The sequence below is a fragment of the Clinocottus analis genome, unplaced genomic scaffold (genome assembly GCF_023055335.1).
Source record: "Clinocottus analis isolate CAN_PGR_092001 unplaced genomic scaffold, fCliAna1.0.p SCAF_21, whole genome shotgun sequence".
NCBI lineage: Eukaryota > Metazoa > Chordata > Actinopteri > Perciformes > Cottidae > Clinocottus > Clinocottus analis.
Genome location: NW_027175943.1, coordinates 11864674 through 11876353, shown reverse-complemented (window position 1 = coordinate 11876353; position 11680 = coordinate 11864674). Strand labels below are relative to the sequence as shown.

At 44.7% G+C, this 11680-nt stretch overlaps 1 protein-coding gene across 4 annotated transcripts; it reads left to right on the top strand.

Annotated features, from left to right (window-relative positions):
* Positions 1–546: 546 nt before the first annotated feature.
* On the top strand, positions 547–10758 carry trappc14 (trafficking protein particle complex subunit 14). 4 transcript variants are annotated; one of them, XR_011078121.1, is made up of 13 exons: positions 547–1160; positions 2756–2839; positions 2978–3110; positions 3462–3548; positions 3634–3754; positions 4604–4751; positions 5900–5961; positions 6091–6263; positions 7763–7905; positions 8004–8203; positions 8308–8472; positions 8726–8871; positions 9799–10758. XR_011078121.1 is itself a non-coding variant. In XM_068588404.1 (12 exons), exons 1-12 carry the CDS (start codon positions 744–746, stop codon positions 8727–8729), a joined length of 1737 nt encoding a protein of 578 aa, XP_068444505.1. In that variant the 5' UTR covers positions 547–743; the 3' UTR covers positions 8730–10758. The 4 variants fall into 4 exon arrangements, 2 of the variants coding, with proteins under 2 accessions (XP_068444505.1, XP_068444507.1); XR_011078120.1 differs by having other exon boundaries at positions 8726–8916; XM_068588404.1 differs by having other exon boundaries at positions 8726–10758.
* The last annotated feature ends 922 nt before the right edge of the window (positions 10759–11680 follow it).

Genomic DNA, 11680 nt, shown 5'->3' with positions numbered 1-11680 from the left:
TTGAAAACAATGTAGGGTCATTTTGTGTCCCAAATAACCCAACACGTCCCGTTAAAATTGTTTTGCAACAAAAATATGGTAAAACACGCTTTGCAAAACAAATTTAAAAAAACATACACACTGAATTTCTTCGAGATAAGGATTATAAAAAAATAGTTTAAGTAAATTTTAGCCGATTATACTAATTTGTTATGATTATATATTTAGAATTCTGGACTTCAACTTGCATTGGAGTTGTGTTTTCTTTTTTTGCATTTCATTACTACTTTTGCTCAAGAACATCCGGTCATATCACAATATCACTTTAAGATCCGTTCCGACTGTTTTTTTTTTATCTGTGTCGTTTTATCTAATCGGTGTACTTTTGAATGCTTTAGTCGTGTTGTACATTTTGCACTTCTCCATCTGTACTTTGCTCAGTTCTTGTTGGTTAAAGTCGCGGCTCGGCTGTGTGTCCTGTCAGCTGGCGATTGATTAGTGTGGTCTGGAGATAAAGATCTGCGTTCAATTAACCGTCCTGTTGTTTGTATTGAATTGATACGGAAGCTCAGCGGCGAAGATGGATATCGATGTCCTCGGGATTACTTTAATCCTGTGGTTTTCGCTAGTAAAAGTATTCGACTGTTTTATTTAGAGACTTTTATTTAACACTGGCTCGCGGTGTTTTTCACCCCACATGAACAGACCACGTTACTTTCTGTGCACACGGCAGCAGCTGGTGGACGGTGTCGTTGCTGAACGTGATGGAATCACAATGCGAGTACTTCATGTATTTCCCCGCCGCTCCGATATCGAGTCTGCGTGACCCCGCGGACTACGCGTCTCTTCCGCGGCGGAACCACGTCTACCTCGGGGAGGTCGTCCAGTTCCTGCTGGTCCTGCGCTCCCGGGACACGGCGGGGAGGAGGGACGACAGCTGGAAGGAGCTGGCGGGCTCTCTGTCCGCTCTGGCGAGCGCGAGCGTCGCCGAGAGTCGCGAGCGCAGACCCGGCGAAGAGTACCAGCCGGACATCCAGAGCACCAGCAGCGGGGAAGAGGAGGCCGAAGAGAGGGAGCCTGCGGAGGAAAGACCGGAGAGGACTTTCAGTCAGTGCAGCCCGCGTCTCATCCGCAACAGCTCGGTCGCTGCTGGGCGACAGTCTGGGAGGGAACCGGTGAAGGTAAGACGGAAAGTCCGAGTGGTTAAGATGTCAGGCGAGGTGCTCCTCACTGTGTTTACCATTGACATGCTGTGTTAAAGGCGAACAACGACTTGTCTATTTGTCGGAGGACATTTTGGATGACCTTTAAACTCAATGCCATCCCCTCACCTCTCATGAGACTGACCCACTTTCAGTGTTACAGGAAGTGTTTTTATTTACTTCCTGCAGTGAGCGGGGGAACCAAACCCCCTGATATTCATACACTTCCTTTCTCCACTCACCTGCTTTCTTCTGATTGATTTGAGCAGCCTCAGCTCTGTGTAGTGTGTGCCGTGGTGCTGGTGCTCCAGATGTGTCCAGACTTGGCAGTGCTGTCAAGACCTCGGGGCCTTTAAACCAGTTTCAGTCTCCACCTTCCAGCGTGTCAGGCTGCAGACATGGAGGAGACCTGCAGGCAGTGGAGACGACTCAGGCGGCACCAACACTGGGGCTGTAGTGGTCTGCAGATGGCTGGCTGCACAACCTCAAACTGTGTCTGTAGATCTGGGTTTTTAAAACCTTTGTGCACCAAAGGTTAGCTCCGACTGTTTGGTTAGGGACTTAACGTGCTCCTAACTATTATGAAATATCAATATTCTCCTATTCTAATTTGATACATTCATGCTTCAAAAAGCACGCTTGACTAAGATGCTAAATAGTAATTATATAACTTTACGGGAGAGCTGCACTATTAGTTGAATAACAGACAGTTAATTGGTAACAATGTTGATTGACGATTAATTGTTTCAGTTTGGGCAATATATATTATATCAATATTGGGATATGAGATGAGATATGGTCATCGATTTTGGATTTCTTATAGTAATGTTGTCTTTTCCTGGTCTTAAAGGCTGTCTTTTTGCTAAAGGGCTGTCATTTTATTAACTCACCACAGTGTTCTAACTAATGTTGTCGACTATTGTCGATATGTTGCTCTTGAGTAGGCGTCAACTTCCGGTTCTGCCGAGTGATACGGTCTTGAAACCTGCATTCCTACTAATGTCCATCAGGGTCCGACTCCTCTGGTTGTATAGAAGTCTATAGAAAATGACTCTACTTCTCTACTTGATTTATTCCGTCAGTAAACCTTGTAAACATAAGTTCATGGTCTCAATCTCTAGTTTCAAGTCTTCTTCAGTACAGCATGATGTTCACTGCTTGCAAAAAGACAAAATGGTGACGGTTATAATAAAAGACTCAATGGACAAATAGCCAATTTCGAGGCTTCAAACCCACAGTTCACAAACCAATGGGTGACATCACACGGACTATACCCAAATCATACATACACATTGAGAGATTTGTTCAAAGTATCTTGATGTTTGAGATTCTCCATATCGTCCACTTGATAAATATCAAAACAAAAACAGCCCTTGCTTTGATTTTTGGACAAAATAAGACATTTGGAAACGTCCCCTTATACTGTAGACAACTGGAATAGGCAATTGACATCTTCTAAATACGACCCAGCCCTGATAGACTTGTTTGTCAACAATTTGTACGCAAATTTATTCCAAAACCAACTCTCTGTCCTTGATCCCTCAACATCCTGTCCTCTGCTTGTCCTCCTGCAGTCTGCCCTGGTACTGGAGGACCAGGTCATCTTCAGTCTCACCGTCTCTTTGGACAAGCTGCCGGTCAACACACTGAAAGCCAAGGTCAGACACGTCTGCATAAACACACAAGGGAGTGAGAAAAGCTGCACAATTTCCACGTCAGAGTAACTTATCATGGAAGACCAAATGAAGGTAGACAGCAGAGATGTGGGCTAACCTTCTGCCTCTCTGTGCTGTCAGATCATAGTGACCGTGTGGAGGCAGGACGGCGAGGAGACGGTGGAGGTGAGGGAACACGGCTACCTGACTCTTCTGCAGCTGCGCAGTCCGATGCACACCTTCAGGCAGGACCTCAGCACCTTCAGGGCGCAGGGTACACGCACTCCATTTCTCTCAAACCCAGACATGAGACCCGGCGAGCGGCGGCACCTGTGGCGTGACGAGTTGATTCAACCTCGCAAAGTGAAACTGTGTGGTTCTTTAACGCACAATTAAAAAAAAAACTTTTTCTGTTTTTTCCCCCGGCAAATTTATGACTTATTAATCTGTGAATTTGTGAATTTCTACTCAGATTTACCACCTTCATCTGAGAATGTCCAGGTTTTTTTTTATTTTTATAAATTGACCTCCTGAATCTTGTAAATAGTATATTTTTTTCTCTAGTTTCTAAACACCTGTAACAATGTGTCGTTTTTTTTAAAAACCTTCCGTGTCTTCTCCCCAGTCAGCGCCATCCTGAATATTCTTCCTCCTCCTAGTGTCCAATGTCAGCACATGGCTGTTTCTGGGAAACACCTAATTGTCCTTAAAGGTAGTCCGATATCACACACACACACGCACACACATATACACACACATGCAGATCTTTCAACGTATCCCCCATCTTGTCTCCTCAGTGTTGAACTGCAGCTCTCAGGATGAGCTGTGTGTCAGAGACGTGAAGATCCTTCCTAATTATAACTCCTCCTACCTCCCCATGATGCCAGACGGATCAGTTCTCATTGTCGACGATGTCTGGTAAGCTCTGTCTGTATACCCTCTGAACAAAAACACCTGTCCGAAAGCAGAGAGTTTGTCACTTGGTGGCCATATTGCCACAGACAGTCGGTGCAAATTGAAGGTTAAATATCCAAGTTTGCATCAACAAGCGAGCAGCGCTCTGAGGTCATTGATCTGCCACTGGATGCTGAACACTCTGACCTCGCAACCAAACTCCTCTTCGCGCTTCATGTAACATTGTCTTCGACTCGACTCGTTTTGATGCTCAGGTTTTCCGGCAGCTGAGAAGGGCTGGTAACCCTTAGCAACGGCTAAATACACATCCCAGAATAGTTTCAACGCCTCCGTAGGAACTTCCCAAATCTCGGCTGCGGCACAAACCACTTCCCTCCACTGTTATGGCTCTGAACTTGTGCCTCCAGCATCTTTAGCTGTTCATCTATTTTAAGTCAAGAGGCTGGTGGGCAACGCAGTCTGCTTTCACTCGAGGCTCCGACTGGTGTGCAGTCATCATGTTGCTTTAATTGAAGATTGTGTGGTAGACAAAAAAAAGCGCTGAGCTAGACAATCTCTGTTGACGGTGGCTGGTTGAGCGAAACATAAAATTCAAGCTATACTGCACCTACATCATAGGTACATTCCCATCGGTCTCAGTTGTGGCTTTACCGGCGTCATGCGGCTGCTCGCTCTCCCGTCATGCCGGATCAGCGCACCACAACCCTCAGCATGACGACGCACACATTTTTCTGGAGAGTCATCATCTCCCCCGCACAGAAGTCACTGTGCTGTTATGTGGGTCAATCATAAAAGCGTGTTTGGTCTCCGAAACAAACGCTTCCTTTGTTTTCCCTCTTCCGCCCCCCGAAGCCACCAATCGGCTGAGGTCACCGTGGCGTCGTTCTATCGGATGGACGGCGAGTCGTCGCGCTTACCCAGCATGCTCAGCGCCCTGGAGGAGCAGAACTTCCTGTTCCAGCTGCAGCTGCAAGACAGAGAGGAGCAGGAGTCCAGCGAGGTGAGGAGACGCGGACGAGGCTTCCTTCACTTCACGATCAGTTCACTGATCATGGGACGTCACACAAGCGCTCGTAGATTTATGTTTCATGGCAAAAGTCAACATTTTTCTTCTCCCCTCTAGAATCACAAGCTTCTTTTTACCGCTTTAAGTGGTTTATTAGTAATAAAAAGGGGTTCATTACAGGGAGTTTTGAGTTTTCCTGCTTAAATGCAATAATATTCACAGTATTCATTACTGCATCTAGTAACTGAGTAGATGAAAAGACACGTTGTCGGCCTCATAATGAAAACAGGCTTTCTTTTGTGTTTTTCTTTGTGTGTTTGAAACCAAACTCAAACAATCTGCCACAGCCAGTGTTTTGTGTAATATGGTAATATATGATATGTGGTGTATTATTGTCTTTTGGGACTTCACAACGCTTCAAATGAATTTGAAGGTCGCTCTAACCAAATTCCCCAAAAGTAAATAAATTAAATAACAATGTCCTCGCTTCTTCCTCGTGGTATCCAGTTGGATCGCTCGTCTCTAAAAAAAAAAAGCCCCAATACATTAAAGATCAATGGAATTCAGTTTGTGGCTCAGCATAAAAAATGTAAAAAAAAAATCCAGAGCAACATCTCTTCCCAGAAACCGTGGCGTTGTTGCCCAAGAGAACAAAACACATCGTCTCTGGCTTTCACTGGAACCACTTTCTGCTCTCCTGGACCAGGTGGTCTGCATCCAAACCCCCGACCTCGGCTGACGAGGGCTCCCGTCCTTCACGAATCCCAATTCAACCCCGATTTAGGAGAAGAGATTATTGACGAATCCAACGAAAAGACCAAAATTAACCGTTTGTTGGTCTCTGCTCTCATTTGTCAGCTTTTTAAAAAAAAAAAAGCAGACACCTGACTAATGTATAGTTTTATTTTTATAAAAGCTCTGTCATTTCCTCAACAAAAAAAGGCTGATTATCTCACTTTTTCAGTCCACATTTTGTGCTCCGGTGTGTGTTTCTGTGTCAGCAGCACGATGAACGTGTGAGTCAGAGTGAAGCGCAGCGGGTGTGTGTTCATGTCACCCACTGCGGCAGTGTGTCTGTTTTAAATAGTTTTAGTTCATGTGTTTAAAGATCTGTGTGTGTGTGTGTGTGTGTGTGTCTACAGGGTATGGAAGTACAGTTGATGGCAGTGTTACAGTGGTACACTCCAACACTGCCTCTCACAAGGTAACGGCTCCTCTTCTGTTCAACATTTGGCATGTAGGAAAATGGTCATGTGAGCAATGAAGTGTACGGTAATTTAAAAACAAAATGTCTGCAGAGGAACAGTGAAACACTCGTCTGCTCTCCCTGCAGATACATCTCCAGTTGTTACTCGTTGCCCAGTATCCGCTTGGACCGTCCTCTGCTGGTGATGACTGCTTCCTGCCCCCGCGCGGTCCGGCCTCTGGAGCACTTCTGGGTGAAATACACCTTGCTCAACAACTTGCAGGACTTCCTGGCCGTCCGGCTGATCTGGAACTCGGACGGTGAGTCACAGACTTCACACGGTTCCAGACGGCTTTCCTTTTTCTTTTTCTGTGCAGAAAAGATTCGACTTGAGTTTCTTGGAATTGAGGGATTTTGTGTCACAGCCCGAAACTGATTAATTTTCAACCCCAATCCGTGATGGGGCAGCCGTCACCCACTGATATGTCGGTAAATTAAACATGTCTGAAGGCTTATCTTAGCTCGTCAGCCATGTTAGTGAGTGAGTCAGTTCACTCCTCTTGGCGTTATTCTGGGGAACTGTCATTTTCCAGCACTGAAGGTTGCTGCCGGATATAGATTTGGCAGAACTCCAAGGTTCACAGCCACCTGATGATATATAATGTGTCATACTTTGCAAAAGGAACCAACACTAGTCATGCAGATCTGACTGACTTAAAAACAGCCTCTTGAGTAGAGCGATTCCTCCCTCAGGTCGTCTCTATCAGGGAACAGGACGCACAAGCAGACGCAACGCCAGTTAGTTTGTTTCAAAAACAAGGTTTACAAGGCAATCACAGACATCAAGGGAACATGGAAAGACAAACTGGCACAGGACAGGGAGTTGACACAGACTAAATACACAAGGGAATGAGACACAGGTGGAAACAATTAGGGCGGGGCTTGCAATCTTGGCACACGAGGAGGGAGGAGTCTGGAACGAGCGACAAGGTGATTGACAGGCAACACAACCGAAACAGACGGAACACAAAACTACCCTCAAGGTCTGGGCGTAACAATCCTTATAATTTGGACTGCAGATGAGCGTTGAGAATATTTCCCTCATAGTGTAATAACCCAAAGCACGTGAGATCCATTATAACTGGGGAGCGACCCGCTGTCTGCAGTCAGCGGGGAAACGTTTTGCAGCAGCCTTGGAGACGTGTTGGGTGGGTGTGTACAGCAATGATGAAGTCCAGTGAGGCAGAGAAAGCTGCTTCGTTCAAGCAGTTTAATATCTGTGTGGGTATATATCTGACAGATCCATGTCTCGCCAGAGAGACTATCCAGACCCCTGAGCTGTTTGGTGTCCGAGAAGAGAGATGGTGGCTGGTGCACTTTGCGAACACCAATCATTTTTGTTAAATTTAGATCGCCTACACCACCTTGACGTAGGGCTGGCTCTGCTAGACCATCCTCTGTCTAAAGAAAGGTCTCAATTTTACATTTTAAAGATAATTTTGCACGTCAAAAAAAGATTTGTCAGAGAGATGTTGCAGTATTGTTTAGTTATGTGTGAAACCAATCAACTACATCTTCCTTTTACACGGGATCAAAAATATCCGAAATAAGGTCCTCTGGTGGTCCACCGAAAGGGGCGGGGCTATGCCTCTTTAGTGTGGCATGAACAACCTGCCGATGAATGTTGAAACATCTCGAGAAAAGCAGCAGAGATTTCTCTGAGTCATCCAGTTTTCCATCCTAATCTACTTCCACCTTCTTTCTTTCTTCTCTCCCCCATCACCTGTTCCATCCATCCATCCATCCATCGGTTCATCAGCTGACAGGGCAGGCCAGCAGGATCACAGGGCCCACCCGGCAGTGGTGTGCCAGTCTCCGGTCAACAACCTGGGGCAGTGTAGGAAGGGCTCCACCCTCTCCTTCACCGTGGCCTTCCAGATCCTCAGGTCCGGACTCTTTGAGGTACCGCCCGGTTTCTTTCAGATGTACTCAAACAGTAATCAGTTCCACTGACAAAAAGAAACACAGTGACACCCCCGTCTTATCCCCCGCCACCGTAGTTGAGCCAGCATATGAAACTGAAGCTCCAGTTCACGGCCTCGGTGTCCACGCCCCCCGTGGAGCCTCGGTCACCGATGAGGAACTTTCCATCGTCATCATCATCGTCAGGCCCCGCAGCCAGAGAGCTGATGGAGGGACACGGCCAGGGCCGATCTCAGAGCTTCTCCCACCAGCAGCCGTCCAGGTCGAACCACGTCAGGTACGGAGGGTTGAGGTCAGCTGTATTAGTTTAAATGCTGTCAAGACACAGACATCATGCAGATGTTTACAGCTCATTCCCGTCTTATCATCCGATGGCTACAGGGCCGGCAGCGTGAAAGTGCGCCGGGCCGCCGACCCTCCCGTAGGACCTCCGATTGGCAGACGCCTGCCACCCACCCCCGACCACGCCCTCATCTCACTGGGAAAAATAGCCAAGAGAGAGTGTAAGGTGTTGGTACTGGAACCAAGCCAAGAGGCTCACGGCAGGTAAGGAAACTGAATCGGGTTATGAGCTCTCAGTTGCAAAATGATGCCAATGTCACCCACAAGGGTCTTTAACTGACTTTTTTAAATTCTAAAACAGTCGAGTAAGAAACACATTTCTCAAAGGAAGGTTTTGGGGGGAACATTTTTATTTCTTATAATGACACGTGTACCATGTTCGGACACACAGCGCTACGTTTCAGAATGGCACATCGCTTGTGGGTCCTGGACAGAAAACTCTTCTTCTTCTCCTCAGATGACCTGAAAAAGAAGGTTTTGACTGAAGACGCACAGTGTTTGGTCGCTCTGTCCAGCCGCCGGGGCCTCATCCTCTGCCTGAAGATGGTGGATGGAGAGATGGACGGAGGGGCAGAGAGGAGTGGTGATTGGTCAGGGAGGAAGGTGATGGAGCGATGCTGCTGACCACAACAATTCTTCATTTCAATGGTTTTACCATTTCAATTCTTGTTTTTACTCAGTGGGTTGTGTTCATCTCCTCTGTGATAGAGTTTATTTATAGTTACTAGTATATTTAAAGGTTCTATGTAGGGTATAATCAGGACGCCTGCTTGTGCCAGGCACAGATAAAGCTGAGCGGATCCAGTGGTTTGTATTTCCTAAAATACATTTTGTGAAGTACTTGTTTGCCATCAACCCATCTGCTAGCCGTGGCTGAATCTGAAAACACGGACCTCGTAACATTCCCAAAGGAGAGTGAGAGAGAAGTAAAGTAATTTTCTTTTTTACTACAGGAGGAGTCGCCCCCCTGTGGCCATAAGTAAGAATGCAACTTCAAGGCACTTCTCCATTGGCTTGCAGTTTCCCCCTTGCTTATAGTGTTTCTGCTAAACTAAGCTAAGCTAAATATGTTTGTTTTTTTTAAACTATAATATTGATCTCCAAAATCAGGTTCTGGGTATGATGGCAAACAGGAAGTTCCCTGAATATGGCACCGCTCTTTTTGAATAAGACGAGACAGAAGTTTCATTCTTTATTCTTCGCTCAGCACAAATCCTCTTAACAAGGAGCAGCTTTGAATCTGAAAATCTGTTAATCCGGAACAGTTCGGGCTTCTGCTTATTTGCTCGTGAGAGAAATGTGTTTGTTACAACAATGAATATTGACAGCTTAAAGGTCACATCATCGGTCTGTTTTTAAAAGAGCATCACATTTGAATGAGCGGGATCCAGCAGCGTTCAGTAGTCTTTACACTGGTTGATTTATTTAAATGTACTCGTTTTAATTACGTCTATTTATTGTGAATGTTCAGGTTTTAAATTGACGTTTATGTCTTTTTATTTGACCGCTCGTATACGCTCCATGGTCCAGAAATGAAAGCTGGTGTCCTCGTCTTCCGTCTGCGGTGGAAACAGGATTCATCTGCTACGAGAGCTCGTTGTTGGAGTGACGCTGCTTCGAGCCAGCGCTTTGTGTTTACATTCACTCTCTTTGACATTTCTGAAATCCACATTTAACGCATTTCATTGAGCCTTTGAAGCTTTTAAATGAGACTGATTGTAGCAGAATCTTTTTTAGGGTTTTTTTCCGTATACAACTATGTAAAAGAAAAAAAAGTCTTAACCTTTAAGTTTATTTATATGTTCATTTCCAGATAAATTTCCTTGAAAGAAGTGTTGAATCTTAATGACTGGAAAACTGACATACGAGTACATATTTATCTATTGTTGAAAACTTGAATTGTTTGATTGTTTGATTATATTTCATTTGACAAATGTCCTACCTGGATTTGTCTTGGACCAACGTGTTGGTAGGGGGCGGGACTTTGAGATGGCGGTGGTTCTGGACAGAAGGTCAAAGGGGTCAATAAAGTTAAAGTCATAGGAAGAGGTGGATTTACGACCTCCGGGTCACGTGACGCCACGGGGCCCGAAAAGACATTTTCCCCTTGACTTAGATTGTCTTTGTTGTAGGTGAATGTCCGTATGGCGCCACCCGGGTGTTGAAGCAGCTCCATATTACAGAACTACTGACCTATTGACCCCCACGTATGTGTATGGCGACACCGTTCACACCGAACATCAAAATCCTCGAATTTGAGTCTGCAGAATGTGGGGAAAATGTGTGGAATTTTACAAGTAAGACACGTTTTTTTTTATTTTTAGTACACTGGAAGGGTGAGTCGCGGCTGAACACAGCCGCTGCTGTTCTTTGTCTGAATGTGTCTTTTATGCGGTTACTCGGTGTGGAACCTCCTCTCAGTGTGCGAGGGAGCTCATGTTGTGTCACATGTTGGGGTGTTTGGCACACTTTGATGGCAAATAAAGTTTTGCTGGGTGATGCGTTGGTCTGTTTGATATTAATTCATATTCTGTTTAATATAACAGAACATTCGTTCAGCATTTGGAGTAATATTAACAGGAAGGAAAAGCCTGACAGAGTTTTGTGTTTTTGAACAACATGCCTGTTTGCTCAAGTATGTGTTTAAATATTTGTATTTTCTGTTTCTTGTTCATTTAAAAATAGTCATGGACACATAAATTAAGCTACCCAGTAGTATGAAAAGTAATTGGAATATATTCCACCTTTACCAGATGTAATATTATAGTGATACATATATTAATATATCAATGAGTATAATGCAATAATATCATTCACATTATTACCAAATGTACCATTCTGTGCAGTGAGTACTTTTATATTCGGTACTATGAGTATATTTTAATGTTAAGAAGTCGGATTTTGAACTATACAGCTCCACCTTAATGCTCCGTACCTATTACCTAATTACTGACTGATGTTTTATTATTATGTTGTATTTAGCATACATTTTGGCAAAGATGTGCAGCTAAGAGTCTTTAATAAACACTCAGACCCTTAATTTGCACCTCAAGTCTAGAAGCCCTTCTAGAGGCCTTAGTGAGGTCAGATTTTTCAGTTACTAATATACTAACACACAAAGATTCTTCATGTTTTATTAGACTCTTACCAGCTGGTGTCTTTTTTTTATATTCTGACTTTGTAAAGTGTATTTATTACTGATCGAGTGAAACGTGACGGCCGCCGCGTGGAAGTGCCTGCGAGGTTACGGGGTTCATGTACTTAATGGTACTTACATCAACTTAATGGTACATTTAATTTGTTCTGCGCAGATAGAGCTCTTCCCACAATGCTTTACTGTATTTCATTAATTTAAAAGAAGTTAGTCAACGTTGTGGTTCAGGAGATCCTTTACATTACGTCACTTGACTCG